The 16,420-nt window shown below is 38.6% G+C and overlaps 4 protein-coding genes across 5 annotated transcripts; all 4 read left to right on the plus strand.

Moving 5' to 3' along the window:
• Positions 1 to 478: 478 nt before the first annotated feature.
• Positions 479 to 3,312, plus strand: LOC107041007 (odorant receptor 13a). Of its 2 annotated transcripts, none has more exons than XM_029126312.1 (6): positions 479 to 586; positions 1,549 to 1,801; positions 2,078 to 2,181; positions 2,249 to 2,554; positions 2,777 to 3,055; positions 3,140 to 3,312. In XM_029126312.1, the coding sequence occupies exons 1-6, from the start codon at positions 494 to 496 to the stop codon at positions 3,188 to 3,190; spliced, it is 1,086 nt and encodes a 361-aa protein (XP_028982145.1). In that variant the 5' UTR covers positions 479 to 493; the 3' UTR covers positions 3,191 to 3,312. The 2 variants fall into 2 exon arrangements, with proteins under 2 accessions (XP_028982145.1, XP_015116845.2); XM_015261359.2 differs by having other exon boundaries at positions 494 to 586; positions 2,249 to 2,557.
• An 834-nt stretch (positions 3,313 to 4,146) lies between these two features.
• Positions 4,147 to 6,162, plus strand: LOC107041008 (odorant receptor 22c-like). Its single transcript, XM_029126311.1, has 6 exons — positions 4,147 to 4,254; positions 4,401 to 4,653; positions 4,718 to 4,821; positions 5,000 to 5,308; positions 5,410 to 5,688; positions 6,097 to 6,162. The coding sequence occupies exons 1-6, from the start codon at positions 4,162 to 4,164 to the stop codon at positions 6,160 to 6,162; spliced, it is 1,104 nt and encodes a 367-aa protein (XP_028982144.1). The 5' UTR covers positions 4,147 to 4,161.
• Positions 6,163 to 7,942: 1,780 nt separating this feature from the next.
• Positions 7,943 to 10,137, plus strand: LOC107041057 (odorant receptor 13a-like). The gene is made up of 6 exons (XM_015261415.2): positions 7,943 to 8,050; positions 8,171 to 8,423; positions 8,488 to 8,591; positions 8,999 to 9,307; positions 9,456 to 9,734; positions 10,072 to 10,137. The coding sequence occupies exons 1-6, from the start codon at positions 7,958 to 7,960 to the stop codon at positions 10,135 to 10,137; spliced, it is 1,104 nt and encodes a 367-aa protein (XP_015116901.2). The 5' UTR covers positions 7,943 to 7,957.
• Positions 10,138 to 12,222: 2,085 nt separating this feature from the next.
• On the plus strand, positions 12,223 to 14,901 carry LOC107041058 (odorant receptor 13a). The gene is made up of 6 exons (XM_015261416.2): positions 12,223 to 12,330; positions 12,591 to 12,843; positions 12,906 to 13,009; positions 13,081 to 13,389; positions 14,474 to 14,752; positions 14,836 to 14,901. The coding sequence occupies exons 1-6, from the start codon at positions 12,238 to 12,240 to the stop codon at positions 14,899 to 14,901; spliced, it is 1,104 nt and encodes a 367-aa protein (XP_015116902.2). The 5' UTR covers positions 12,223 to 12,237.
• The last annotated feature ends 1,519 nt before the right edge of the window (positions 14,902 to 16,420 follow it).

Here is a 16,420-nt window from a genome sequence, read left to right on the forward strand (position 1 = left end):
AACGACGAGGCGAAGCGATGCGGCGGTATGCGATGCAGCGTATGATGTACGCTGGTTTTCAACAGAATCGAGAGTTTTCAAAAATAGATATTAATAAATATCATAAACATAAAAACGTTCATTTCGTACTATTCCAGTGCGTTAGTCCCGACTCACCGAGACTTCTTTTATATAACATTTTCATCCCCTATGACAGGTGACATGGAACTGACAGTTTAATTCAATCGATATAATATTGTAAGTGAGAATTTCATCGTCGCGCACGCGATCATTATGTATTTATCATAGAAAAAAAGACCGGGCAGAGTGTGAACGTGAGAAAAAATGGAATAAAAAACGATCCAAGTTATTTCTTTAATGTCTATTCCTGACATTCTCCGTTCTAGACACCATGGCGTCTCGTCCCAGTGATTCTTGGGCGGTGAGACTAACAGCTTTCTTCTTGCAATGCTGCGGTTTTTGGACTACAGATTCACAACGTGGAAAGATCATTATGAATGTACTTTTGTTATACACAATCGGTGGACTTGTAACTTCATTTGTCACGACTGCTATTGATATTTATCACTGTTTTGGAGATTTTGATGTAAGTTTGACATATGCAACTGTAGAAAAATTTTATATCATGTGGATATTAGGGAAATGGGGGGAGATTCACTTCTTATAATCAGCAGTCACTCGAAATCGGTTCACGAACAAAATAAGAAAATGAAGCAAGTGGAGTGTTTTGAGTTATGAGTGAAGATTTTGTGCTGTAGCTCAATCGGTCGGTTTTCCCATAGGATTTTATAGGAATTCTGTGGGGTTTCTATAGAATTCCAATAGGAATCCTATAGAAACCCCACGGAATTCGTATAGAATTCCCACAGAATTTTTTAGCGAATTCGTTGGGTTTCCCATTGAATTTTTTCAGGCGTGAATGGATTCATTTCTACGGAGTCGACAAATTTTTTTTGGGTCCGATAAAACGAACTCATTTAACCGCACTAGTACAGTAATTCCTTACATATTTCCACCGTATTCTTTTCTGAGTGGATTTAGATTTACGATTTGAAAATTACCCCTAGTTGGTTACCATATGAGAACTCCCGATTGGTCACCGCCGCCGTGTTAATAGGCCCGAGCGTTGCCGAATTCACTCTATACTGCCCGGGCGCGTTTAGCGAGACTTCGGCAACGTCGCACAACGGGCAATTTCATTTAACATGGGAAAAAATTGCCCGTCTGTTAGAAATAATTTTTTTTCTTCAGGAATTGTGGATATAAATAATTTTAAAAAATATTATAATTTTCTAGACACTTGAATTGACGCATTCCAATTTTTTAGGATTTTTCCGTTCAGCCAGTCAATGGTAAGAAAAAAAAATCTACCTTCTGCGGCGTTTCCCTCCTATGGTGACCAACTAGGGTTAAACAACAGTCATTGAATTTTCCATTGTTACCCGTGAATTGAAGACGTGAAAAATCGAATTCTGTATGTAGCAAATGAAGTAGTTTGTCTCGTCGTGGACAATCACAACAATTTTCATGACTGACGACGTTTCATAGAAATTTACTTATTGCAGTATGAATGTATTCACCGTAGGATTTGGCTTTTATAAGCTTATAGCTTTCCTTCTGAAACGCAAAGAATTTCTGAATTTGATTTCCCACATCATGGAGCACTTTTGGAATGTCGATTACGATGATTATGGATCCACTGTAATGAAAGATTGCATGTTGAGATGCACGAGAATTGTGACGTTTGCCATTTTCATGTGTCATTTGACAATTTCAATGCATTATGTAAAAGCGCTAATAGGTAATTCAAAATTTTACGATTAGGGGAGGTTGGGGTAAAATGGACACTTTTGAGTTTTTTTAAAATATTAGTGATGGGTTGAAATGTTGATGAAATTTAATAATTTTTTTTTCAATACAAAGAACAATTCTTTCCCTCTGAGATGAGCCTAAACTGAGCTCTATGGTTACATTTGTTTCTGAGTTATGAATAATTTTAAAAAAAATCTAAAGTGTCCATTTTACCCTACCCTCCCCTAATTACGATAAATTCGAAGAATAATCGCTGTGATCGCAGAGAATCGAGGGAAAAATGAGAGCGACAGAGACTTCCCCTTTCGATTTTATTCCGATCTACCGCTTTCTCTCTCCCCCTGGTTTGAGATATTGTTCGTCGCACAAGTAAGTCTTGCTCAAGAATGATTATTGATATTTTTATTGGACGATATATTGTGCATATTTTCTGCAGATATTCGCTTCATACCCATGCTGCTATACCTACTTTTGCTTCGAAAACTTCTTGTGTCAAATAAACATCACTGTTGTTGGACAATTTCTGATATTGAACAAAGAGATGCGGGAGATTTGTGACACTAAAGACACGTCATCGTTGTCTATCGAAAGTGGTATTCGTCCACGATTGGTGAGGTGTGTTCAGAAACATCAGCATCTGATAGCTTGTGTTGAAACCACCAAAGAACTGTATCGAAGTGTAATGCTTGGAGTAGTCATTCTCCTCAGTTTTTTGATTTGCCTGGAGATGTTTGAGCTCATGGTGGTAAGACAGCGATTTGAGATAATTTTATTCAACAATTCACAGCACTTGGTTTTACTGTTTTCCGTGAAGCAGAACAATTACAAGAGTCAAACGATCGCAAGGGTCCAGGATCAAGATAAGAGCTTTCCGATTATTCTACTTCATTTGAGATTGCGACCCTTGTGATTGTCCATTCTGATCCCATTAGTGGTCAATTATTATTCTTATTTGTTCTTCAAGTCGGCCAACAGCAACACATTCTATACATTCCATTACTGTCTATATGCTGGAGGAAGTATAGTGCAACTGTACTTTTACACATTATCATGTGATAAACTGACGGAGGCTAGTGAGTCATTATCCGATGCAGCATACGATGTACGTTGGTATTTAACAGAATCAGGGGCTTCGAAAAATCAATTGGTGAAGGACCTGATGATGATTATCATGAGATCACAGAGGGCCTGCAGTCTGACAGTCGGGGGGTTCACGCCGGTCACCTTGCAGACGTTCACATCGGCAAGTCATCCATATTTTGATTCAATTTAATTTCAGTATCCCTGCATTATCAATGAACCGTTCATAAGTTTTTTATTTCTGCAGATATGCAATACTGCTTTCTCATTTTTAACTCTCATCAGACAGAGCGTTTAGAAGAATAATAATTACTGACAAAATCGCCAGAAGATGAAGCTGTGATATGGTCATGTACAAATTTCTAGTTGATTTTAAATTTGTTGATAGTCAAATGTAATAAACTAATCGTTCTTCATGGAGTCAATCGGATTCATTGTGTCCCCCGCATTGTGTGGGATTTCAGGTGATCATTGAAATTATTTGGGAGGGAAAATGATCCCAACGTCAATGTTTTCAAGTGGTTTACAGCACGATTTCATTGACGAAGAAGGAAAATAATATTAGTAATCATTCACGATACCTGGTTCCATAAACTCCTTTCTCACCTTTAATAATCAACTACACAAAGATTGATTCGGCGTGTAGTATAATGCAAATATTGCTCTGTAGAGGACAGATCTTTGGAATTTACAACTTCAGATAATTCAAACCGAATGCAATATTGAAGCAGTTTAATACACATAATGGTACCCATGTTCGTGTGGATTAGGTGTAAGCGATGAATATTCATGACGAATCTACTGTTAGTCTAGTCTCCAACTTATTATTGCTCACGTATTTTCCGTTCTTTATCACGTAAAGGTTTAATGCGTTATGAGATTACTAAGTTACATAGCCGATCGAATATTGCCAGCCTTCAGTTGGCTGCCGCTCCCCTAGACTTCCCCATAATGCCAGCGATCCACGCACCAAATGCAACGTAGGTACATATCGTGATACAATCGATAACAAATTTCGGAGAAGACCATTTTGATGCAATACACGCGATCATTATGTATTCATCACACCGTCGGTGCGCCGAGTGTGAACGTGGAAAAGGCGGGAATAAAAAATGATAGAAAGGATGACTTCTATTTCTACTCTCGAAGTTCCCGCTTCTAGACCCCATGGCGTCGCCTCCAGGTAACTCTTGGGCGGTGACATTCACAGCTTTCTTTTTGAAATGTTGCGGATTTTGGCCTGCCAATTCAAAATTTGGCAAACTAATTATGGATGGACTTGTGGTGTACACAATTAGTGCAGTAATAGGGGCACTTTTTTTCACCCTCATAGATCTTTACAAGTGTTACGGCGATGTGGATGTGAGTTCTGAATGGGCACCCATGGAAAAATTTCATTCTTGATTGAGAATAACTTGAAATTTGTTGCCAAGTTATTGAAAATATGGCAAATGAAGTTTATCTATGGGTGGACAAACGAATATTTCACGATTTTCAACGCTTTATAGAAATTTACGTATTCTACAATGATTTTCTTTACAGGAGGATTTGGCTTGTATAAAGTTGTATCTTTTGCATTGAAACGTAAATCGTTTCTAGATTTAATTCTTTACGCCAAAAGACACTTTTGGGATATTGAGTATGAAGGCTATGGCGCTGATGTAATGAGGAAGTGTATGTTGCGATTGACCGGAATTGTGACATTTGCCATTTTCATGTGTCATTTGACGGTTGTGCTTCACTATATAATCCCATTACTAGGTAATCTGTAGTGTTGCCCGCTCTTGTATAGTATGTAATGAGGGAATAATTACTGTCACCACAGAGAATCGAGGGAAAAATGAGAGTGACAGAATCTTCCCCTTCCGATTGTATTCCGATTTACCGATTACTCTGTCGCCCTGGTATGAGATCCTCTACCTTGGACAGGTGAGTCTTCTTGAATTATATCCCATGCAGGATTTGCCGATGTATACAATATGCATACATTCTCGCTGTCGGTCATCATCGGCCAACTCCGGGGGGATGTAGACCCGATGTTCCGACGTTGTAATTTCCCGTTGTTTCGTTATTTCAGTTCAGTAAACATTTCTGCGTTTTCTAACAGGTAATCGCGACGTGGCCATGCTGTTATTGTTACTTTTGCTTCGACAATTTCTTGTGTCAAATGAACATCACTGCCGTTGGACAATTTGTGATCCTGCAGAAAGAAATGCGAGAGATTTGTGACAATCTTGATGGTTCTCGTTTATTGAATGAGAAAAACATTCAATCACGATTCATTAGGTGTGTTCGGAGACATCAACAGTTAATAGATTTCGTAGAGGACATCCGAGAACTTTATCGGAGTGTGATGCTTGGAGTAGTTATTCTTCTCAGCTTTTTGATTTGCCTGGAGATGTTTCAGCTCATGACCGTAAGATTATGATCACCAGCAATTTATTTTTGTGAAGTATCGTGAAAACTGATTGACTTTCCCTGGAGATTAACCTTTTTTTTCAATGACTTTATCGAAAGTCCACTAGCAGCACGAAACTCTCTACATTCCATTATTGCGTGTATGTTGGGGGAAGTATAACGCAATTATACTTTTATACAATGACATGTGATAATCTGACTGAGGCAAGTCTTGCTATATCCAATGCGGCATATGACGTACGGTGGTTTTCAATAAAATCGGAGGCTTTGAAAAATCGATTGGTAAAGGATCTATCGATGGTTATCATGCGGTCGCAAAGAGCCTGCACTTTGACGGTCGGTGGATTTGCACCGGTCACTTTGCAGACATTCACATCGGTAAGCCATTTCATCCAGATTTCTCTATTTCGTGAGAATAGACCAATGAGTGTGCCATAATACCAAATTTTCAGCACCAGAAGTAGATTGAGATTTTTATGATATAGAGGGTAAATCCGAGAGAAATTTCTGTTGCGCGTAGCAAAAATTTCACTACCGGTGCATAAATTTTTTCCGATTCCTCAAAAGGAATCCATTTTATGGTAGTATTTTGTTCTCCGTGTGGTTGAAGAATGCTAATTTTCAAGGACTAGAGCGGAGTGTAATACATAAACACCCTAACGGTTCAATTGCTGTTGACGACTGACATTAATTGTCAAGAAGCCTCGTTAAAGCAATTGAATCTTTCCATATATTTATCAGTGAGAAAGGATTCTTATAAATTATGTCATATTTTTATGTTTGCAGATTTGCCATACTGCCTTCTCATTTTTAGCTCTTATCAGGCAGACGATTCAAAAAAATGATTCGTAACAATTACAGTGTAAAGAAGTGGTATAGAATTGCAGTGGATTTTTTTTTTTGCAAATATATAATGCATATTATTCTTCTTCGTTGGCTCAGTTGTGGATTCATTATTCACCTAAGGGAAAGTCCTCATGTTGAACCTCCAATTAATTGAAAATGGAGATATCAACCCACACGGAAAATTATACATGTGGAACATATATAAATAAATCCCTATTCCACATAGAGACGCATATATGGTGCCTATATTGTACATACAAGTGCTTTACAGCATTTTTGGCTGATTTCTATATATTAAAACTGTATGTATTACGTATACAGCTATTATGCGATGGTATATGCAATATATATGTCATCATATATATATATATATATGCAAAAACTGGCCAATAGTCAAAATCAACTTAACCCGGTTTACCGCTTCGGTATTAAATTGTTTTAAAGTTTTTGGATACTGCCCCACTGTGCCCCCAACTGTAATACATTGGAGACGCGCGTTGATAATTTTAGAATGTGAATAGTGATGGCTAAAAAGCAATATACAGTAGAGGCTTCGTATAAGATACCTCTCTATAAGATACCTCGCGCTCCAAGCGCGAACGGACTACCCCCACCCTCAGCACTTTTAATGTCTCCCGAATATTTATGTTCCGTGGGTTTCTTATAAGATACCTATGGCCCCGGTCATTTTTCGACGGGAAGACAGTAGTTATAAGGATCGAACAGTGTTAAGGGTCAAACGGGAAGGACGAACGAAGTGATCATGAGGGTCTAATGACCTTCAGGGGAGGTTACACCACTTTTTTCAAGTAATGGAAATATACATAGATTTTTTTTTCACTTTTCCCATCGAAAAATCGTAATTTTTCGTCTGATGTCATTATTCTCGAGTCCACCAACAATCCCCCAACATCAGCTGCCATTCTATCACGCGGAGTTACGTTTAGAGAGAAAAGGGACCGCGGGCGATACAAATTCAAAACATTAAACACATATAAATTGATTAGTTATCGATATTCATTCAGTAAAAATGAAAATTTCATTGAATTCGGGCGCAACGAGCGAGGAATCTCATTTGAAACCCGCTGATCCCTTTTTTTCTTCTATCAATGGTTGCGCGTAGTGGGGGCACAGGGGTTCCCGGAATTCCACTCTCCCACTGTCCCTAAGGTATCTTATACGAAGCCTCTACTGCAATTATGATAGAAGCTCTGACACCCGCCTCTTTGTCCTAGCTACCCCACTTCGCCCCGGTCTCCCCTAAGCAAGTGTAATATAGAAATTCAATGAATCGGTCGCGCAAAGAAAATTTGGAGTGTATGAAGTTTCTTACAGTATCAGATTGATGTTGATAACTATTACTGCCGCGTTTTTTCCATTATTTACCGTAGTAACGTTCAACACGGTATGGGTTTGCAAGTAGTCATAGTTGCTCGAATATTGCCAGTCTTAACTTCGCTGCAGCTCCCCCAAACTTCTCCATAAGACCAGCGCACCACGCGCCAAATGCAACGTAGATAGATATCGTAATGCAATCGATAAAAAATTTCGGGGAAAGCCATTTCGGTGTAACACACGCGATCATTATGTATTCATCACACCGAGGGTGCGCCGAGCGTGAGCGCGGAAATTGAGGGAATCGGAAATGATACTATGTTGGATGTCATTTCTGTTCTCGAAGTTCCCTCTTCCAGATACCATGACAGCACCGCCGGCTAATTCTTGGGCGGTGACCCTCACAACTTTCTTCTTGAAATGTTCCGGATTTTGGCCTGCAAATACAAAATTAGGGGAACAATTTATGGATGGGCTCGTTGTGTACACAATTACATCAGTAATAGGGGCACTTTTCTTCACCCTCATAGATCTTTACAAGTGTTATGGAGATATGGATGTGAGTTATGAATGTACACCCATAGAAAAATTTTATTCTTGATTGAGAACAACTTGAGAATGCGATGAATGAAATTTGCCTGTGGGTGTACAAACGAATATTTTACGATTTGCTTTGTAGAAATTTACCTATTCTACTATGATTACCTTTACAGGAGCATTTGGCACTTTTAAAGTTATATCTTTTGCATTCAAACGTAAATCATTTCTAGATTTAGTTTGTTACGCCAAAAAACACTTTTGGAATGTTGAATATGAAAATTACGGCGCTAATATCATGAAGGAGTGTATGTTGCGATTGTCCGGAATTGTAACATTTGCTGTTTTCATGTGTCATTTGACGGTTGTGCTTCACTATATAATCCCATTACTAGGTAATCTGTAGTGTTGCCCGCTCTTGTATAGTATGTAATGAGGAAATAATTACTGTTACCACAGAGAATCGAGGGAAAAATGAGAGTGACAGAATCTTCCCCTTCCGATTGTATTCCGATTTACCGATTACTCTGTCGCCCTGGTATGAGATCCTCTATGTTGGACAGGTGAGTTGTTCACAGATCGATATAAATCATTACTAATATTATGAGAAGTTGCACATTATAATAATTTAGATTTATTGATCGTAATTGAAATTTGAAAATTAATACACGGAGAGAAATATTCAATAAAAATTACGTCTTTTCCGTAATTCTGGAGCGAATTGTGAGTTCCGTAATTTTTACTGAACATTTCTCTCCGTGTATAATAATTGGTAATTCAATTTCTCAATTATTGGTTGATAGAGTAATTCGGAATTTGAATATTTCAATTGATGGTAATATTAACAATTGACTCATTCCAAATTTAACTGTAATTCAAAATTTCGATTATGCCGATGTCCGGTCTTGTTGGATTATATATAATTTCCCCATATCATTCCAGTTCAATGAAAAGTTCTGTTTTCGTGCAGATAATCGCTACATGGCCATGCTGTTACTGTTACTTTTGCTTCGACAACTTCTTGTGTCAAATGAATATCACTGCTGTTGGACAATTTGTGATACTGCAAAAAGAAATGCGAGAGATTTGTGACAATCATGATGGATCGCGTGCATCGAATGAGCATAACATTCGATCACGATTCGTGAGGTGCGTTCGGAGACATCAGCAGTTGATAGATTTCGTGGAGAACGTCAAAGAACTTTATCGGAGTGTGATGCTTGGAGTAGTTATTCTTCTCAGCTTTTTGATTTGCCTGGAGATGTTTCAACTCATGACCGTAAGATCATGATTTCCAGCCGTTTTTTTAAGTTGTTCACGAAAAATCAAGATATCTTTTTTAATTTTTGTGAAGTATCTTGAAAACTTTTTACTAAAGACTAAACTTTTTACTAAAGATTCATTTTTTTTTACCATTTTATCGAAAGTCAACTAACAGCAACAAAATTACTACATTCCATTATTGTGTGTATGTTGGAGGAAGTATAACGCAATTATACTTTTATACAATGACATGTGATAATCTGACTGAGGCAAGTCTTGCGATATCCAATGCGGCATATGATGTACAGTGGTTTTCAATAGAATCGGAGGCTTTCAAAAATCGATTGGTAAAGGATCTATCGATGGTTATCATGCGGTCGCAAAGAGCCTGCTCTCTGACGATCGGTGGATTTGCACCGGTCACTTTGCAGACATTCACATCGGTAAGCCATTTCATCCAGATTTCAGATGCCTGTGTAACTGTGTGTTCCTGCGCAACTCTATCCCGCGAGAATAGATCAATGAGGGATTTAGATATAACAGAAGGCCACCGTTTCCACGAAATTATCAAACAAATTTTCTGCTCAAAGTTATTAATATTTTTCGAACCCAATGCACATTGATCTTCCTTATCGCTTCGTGAAGATTAATGTGTTTGGATTTGTAAAAATATCGATAACTTTCAGCAGAAAATTTGTTCAAAAAATTGGAAAATCAGCGGCATTCTGTTACCCCTTAAGAAAGGATTCTCATAAGTCATGTCATCTTTTTATTTTACAGATTTGCCATACTGCCTTCTCATTTTTAGCTCTTATCAGGCAGACGCTCGAGAAGGATAAATCATAACTACAATGTAATGAAGTGGTGTAGATTAGCAGCGGATTATTTTTTTTGCAAATATATATTGCATATTATTCTCGAGAGGTCAGTTGTGAATTTATCCCGACGTCGATGGCGGAGGGATAAACTTCGGCGATGGCGGAGTGGGCTAGGCGCAAGTCTAGTGTGCGAAAGGTTGCGAGTTCGATCCCAAGTGGAACCGAATTTTTCAACGGGAGGCTCCGGCGAGCGGGAGGTTCCCGAGTGGAAATTCTGTTCAGGTCTCGATCAGAAACTAATCAAGTCCGATCCGAATTTCTGATCAGGCATGTTACGCCTCTGCCTCATGTTTTTCCACTAGGGTTGCTAATGGAGTAACCACCTTGTACCGGCATGGTTTTCCTGTGGTTTCCCATGCTACTTCTATGTTCTCTAGGACGTCACAAAGAGGTAGAACGCTATTAAAATTCCCTTCTTTAAGGGGTACCAGAATGCGGCCAATTTTCCAAACTTTTCAACAAATTTTCTGCCCAAAGTTATCGATATTTTTGAAAATCGAAGCACATCAATCTCCAGGAGGTGATGATGAAGGTCAATGTGCTCTGGGTTCAAAAAATACTAATAACTTTGAGCGGGAAATTTGGTTGAAAATTTCCAGGAAATGTTGGCCTTCTGTTCCCCCTTAATGTGAAAATGACTGTCGTAAGAAGGACGGCGGAGCTCAATGTGTACCAGAAATTTGAAATGAAGAAATGGCTAGGAGCCGGATAGCTCACTTGGAAGAGCACTCGATGCATAATCGGAAGGTCTCGGGTTCAAATCCCGGTCTGGTCCATTAAGGGAGGTGGGGGCAAAATGGACACCTTAAGGAAAAAAACTCTACTCCGAGGAAAATACTTTGAGAGGCTTTCTAATGATCCATGATATAACACAAAAAAACAATAAGACCTATTCATGGAATTATTTCTAGAAGGGGTAGCGGTAGGGGCAAAATGAACACCGCCGAAAATACGAAAATATTTAATTTTTTTGAGACCGCGGTGAAATTTGAAAGTCTTTGTTGCAGTTAGGTACTCGTTTAGCAAATATTGATATATGATGGTGTACAAAAAATCAGAGAAATGATTACCATAATTGATTTTGCCCCGTAAATCAACCCGAGTCGACATTTTTCCTTTTTTCACATTGCCCCCCCCCCCTTCAATTTTTTAAATATCAGGCACCATCTGTACGTATGACCTCGGCAAATATCCACATTTTGAACCTTTGGTGCTCAAATGATGAAAAAACAAACAAAGAAATCGAGAAACATAAAAATTTCGAGGGTGTCCATTTTTCCCTCACTGTCCATTTTACCCCCACCTCCCCTATTTTCAGTTAAAATTTTCTGGTTATTCATGTTGAAAATAATCCCCTCCTACCTCATCCAAATCCCATCCAATCATTTCCTATGACCTCACAAAGATGTAGAACGCTATATAACAGCAATGCGATGAATGAAGAAAGTCTCGCACATGAATCATCGTCACGAATCGAGTTAGTACGCATCAAAATTGCATATTCGGCGAGGGAACCGCAATAACGATGTTCTCTGAGGCAGTTTATGCCGTAGAAAAAAATAACGATTAATAAAAAAATGGGAAATTTTTGGTGAAAACGTAGCAACAGTATATGAAGAAAATGAGACTAGTCCCATATTTTAATTTTTTTTTGTTCATACTGCACACGTTCAAAGTCTAGGGCCTATACTTTTCAATTCGATAGCAGTCGAGCCTCTAGTTAGCTACAGCTCGCTCCAGCGTATTTCCTATGACAGCTTTTCCACTCATCAAACATCACGCAACGGTACCTCATTACCCAATCGATATGAAATTTCGAAGAAAATAATTTTACCGGTCCACATGCGATCATCACCTATTCATGATATCAGCGAGGGCAAGGTGTGAACGTGAGAAAAGACCAAGTACATAATGATACAAGGTACCTCATGTATTTCGATAGTTGAAGGTCTCTCTTCCAGACGCCATGGCGTCACCTCCGGGTGAATCTTGGGCGGTAAAATGGACAGCTTTCTTTTTGAAATGTTCCGGATTTTGGCCTTTCGATTCGAAATCTGCGAAATTCGCTATGGATGCACTTGTGGTTTACACAATTAGCGCTGTGCTAGGGGCTATAGGTTTCACTACCGTAGATGTTTTTAAGTGTGTTAACGATATCGAGGTGAGTTATCAATATTGGGCCCATAGAGAAATTTTTTTTGATGTTACAAGTGGAAGTTTTTTTATTGGTTATAACTGAAAATTAATGCTGACAATAATGAAGCCACCGAGATGTGATATTAATAAACTATTTGTCATCTACAATTGGAAATGCGGGAAATCTGATTTTGAAATATCTGACTCTGTATAACTCTTGGATGAGGTAATGAAATTTGTCTATGGGTCTAAGAAGAATTCTCTACGACTTTCAACGCTTAATAGAAATTTACCTATTCCAGTATGAATCTGATTACAGTGCTATTTTGTTTGTATAAAGTTGTATCTTTTGCATTAAAACGCCGACAGTTTCTGGATTTAATTCGATACGCCAAGAAGCACTTTTGGTATATTGAGTATGAAGAATATGGCGCTGCTGTAATGAACGAGTGCATGAGGAGATTGACAGGAATCGTAGCATTTGCAATTTTCATGTGTCATTTGACGATATCAATTCATTACATAAGACCGCTACTAGGTAACTTTCAATAAGACACTTTGTAGTGCCAAATGAAAATGGAACAATTACTGTTATCACAGAGAATCGAGGGAGAAATGGGAGTGACAGGGAATTCCCGTTCCGATTGTATTCCAATTTACCGATTAAAGTGTCACCCTGGTATGAGATTTTATATCTTGCGCAGGTGAATCTCTTTAAATGGGAATTTTTAATGCTACGACAGTTCCCTGAAAGTTTTCATGTATTTTCTCGTAGATTTTCTCAACGTGGCCTTGTTGCTACACTTACTTTTGCTTCGACAATTTCTTATGTCAAATGAACATCACTGCCACCGGACAATTTGTGATACTGCAGAAAGAATTGAGAGAGATTTGCGATAAGCGAAATGAATCAACTGTAGTCAACGAAATTCACGTTCGATCACGATTTGTGAGGTGTATTCGGAGACATCAACAGCTAATTGCTTTCGTCGAGGACATCAAAGAACTTTATCGAAGTGTAATGCTTGGAGTAGTTATTCTCCTCAGTTTCTTAATTTGCATGGAGATGGTTCAGCTCATGACCGTATGATTTTCATGCATCTCAATTTTATTCTGTAATTGATGAGTAATTAACCCAAGTCTGGTCACCTGACGGGAAAATGCGACTTTAGTCACCTTCGCGGGAGAGTGCCGCCGTGTTATTTAGGCTCCAGCGTTGCCGAATCCACTCTACACTTCCCGGGCGCGTTTAGCGAGTTCCCAGCAACGTCGCGCAGCAGGCTATTTCAGTTAACGCGGGAAAAAATTGTTCACCTGTTGAAAATAATTTTTTTTCTCCCAAAATTAAGCATACAATATTTTTTTAAAAATACTAGAATTTTCCAGATACTTCAATTGACGAATTCAATTTTTCTCAAATTTTTCCGGTCAACCAGTCGATGGCAAGGTGAATAAAACGACGTGTTGCGGCAATTCCCTCGCATGGCGACCAGTCTAGGGTTAAGATATTCATTTAACCCCTCACGTACGGCGTCGATACCATGCATCGACCCTTTCCGTCAATAATAAAAAATCATTTTCTCGAATTCTAAGAGACATATTGACATTTGGAAAAGATATTTGGAAAGTCAATAGAACTGTCTCTACAGTGAACTATTTTTTTTTTCAATGCATTTATAATATTTTTTTCTATGAACAAAAGGTGTAGATGAAAATTTTACAGCCAACCGATTCAATCATATTAAATCATCTCATGTATCGACAAAATTTCCCCCAACAATGTTGAAATTTTTACTGAAAATACTTCAATGGTCCTTCTATCGAATGGCAGAAGTGAAATTTCGATTTGTCGAATAATTTGTTTGTTATAAATAAATTTATCACTTTCGAACGTCTCGGCAATCAATTGTCGGCAAACATTGAAATTGGTGTCAAAAATTAGGAAATTCTCTAGGAGTCTATTTCAAAGTTCAATACAGCCAATGCAGCCAATGCATTTTATTTCAATTATTTTCGTTCGACTGCTTTTCAAGTTATCGTTCGTTGGGACAATCCGCGTTATTATACGGGCGCCGTACGTGAGGGGTTAATTTCCGTAAATCTAATCGAAACTTCTCGTACTAAATTTTCACTTGAGATTACTTATTCCTTCGCTATTTCATGAAAAGTCATCCAGCAGCAGCGCACTCTCTACATTCCATTACTGTGTATACGTTGGGGGAAGTATAACACAATTATACTTTTACACAATGTCATGTGATAATCTCACTGGTGCAAGCCTCGCAATATCCGACGCAGCTTATGATGTACGATGGTTTATCATCAAATCAGGTGCTTCAAAAAATCAATTCGTAAAAGATCTGTCGATGGTTATCATGAGGTCGCAGCGAGCATGTACTCTGACGGTCGGCGGATTTGCACCGGTCACTTTGCAGACATTTACATCGGCAAGTAATTTTTATCGAAATCTTTGATTTTGATCATGTCTTCGTGAACAATGTTGTTATTAGTGATGTTTCCATTTCCACAGATTTGCCATACTGCATTCTCATTTTTAGCACTGGTCAGGCAGACACTTCGAGACAATGAGCAATAAATTCAATGTAACGGAATTCTGCACAGTTGCTCGATCTCTATTATTCCTTGCTATATATCATGCAAATTATTCGTTTCCATAGACTTGTTTAGAGTGATGGAATAATTATGCAATGTTATTCTCTGAACTTTGGCTGTATTAAGAGAAAATTGCTTCTGTAGCCGTATCACTGTTTTTTAACTTCATATTCATCCAGGTTAGTCGTCACTATTACAATTATGTTGTGTCATAAAATGATTATGGGCTATGATGATCTTGAGAATCCCTCTCAACAATCATTCTAATTCAAAACTATTTAAGGCGGTGGGGGGAGGGGGGGAGGCACCTTAAGCGGAAAGTCAGCGATTAGGTACTTTCTGACTAGCAATTTCATCGGGTTCAAATGAAGTTTCGGCAGAGTACGTCCGATGGGGTTCTAGGTGAATTCATCCCAGACAATTCACCCCAAAGAAAAGCATCCCAAACATGAAATTCCAATGGAATTTTTCACGGTCACAGCAATAATTCAGGAAGAAAAAAACAAACTTTATTTTCACAGAAAAGGGCATTCATCACAACATCAAAATCAATCAGATACTTCACGATTCTCTCCTAGTATTGTTTACACAACCGATCAACGGATTAACAGGAAACATTGCGAAAAAACGGTGAAATCATTCTTATCCATTTCAACTAGCATTCGCCAGATAGGCCACACGTAATAGACCGCAGCATCGAAGTATAAAGTCAGTACAAAACTTGAAAATTAATCCGATAAGTCACGCGCTTCCGCCAAGCGTATTTCATCCAAACAGTAATAAAAAATGTGGCGGTTAGGTGTATAGAGAGACAATAATAACCCGTGGTTGTGGAATATAAAGGCGTTGTATTTATCGCAGAGATGTGTTCACATCGAATATATAAATCGGACTGAATTCAACTGAGCTGATTGACTGACTGAGATATTCGCCGGGGAGCGTGCGAGTTTAACCCTAGACTGGTCACCGTGCGAGGGAATTGCCGCAACACGTCGTTTTATTCACCTTGCCATCGACTGGTTGACCGGAAAAATTTGAGAAAAATTGAATTCGTCAATTGAAGTATCTGGAAAATTCTACTATTTTTTTTTCGATATTGTTTTTTTCGATATTAATTCTGGGAGAAAAAAAATTATTTCCAACAGGTGAACAATTTTTTCCCGTGTTAAATGAAATTGCCTGTTGCGCGACGTTGCTGGGAACTCGCTAAACGCGCCCGGGAAGTATAGAGTGGATTCGGCAACGCTGGAGCCTAAATAACACGGCCGCAACCCTCCCGCAAAGGTGACTAAAGCCGCATTTTCCCGTCAGGTGACCAGACTCGGGTTGAATACCTTCTGTTATGGAAGGTTCGGGAATCGTCCAGAAATCTCGTGAGGGACAAGGACAGAATGATGCCCGTCTCGAATATCACGGTATAGAATATTCGAGACGCGTTAATAAACTTCGAAACAATAATTCGTTTGTGGCTCGCGCCACAAAAAAAAAATGGGATGAATTTG

This window comes from Diachasma alloeum, unplaced genomic scaffold, assembly GCF_001412515.2.
Source record: "Diachasma alloeum isolate Michigan unplaced genomic scaffold, Dall2.0 Dall_scaffold_00354, whole genome shotgun sequence".
NCBI classification, from domain to species: Eukaryota; Metazoa; Arthropoda; class Insecta; order Hymenoptera; family Braconidae; genus Diachasma; species Diachasma alloeum.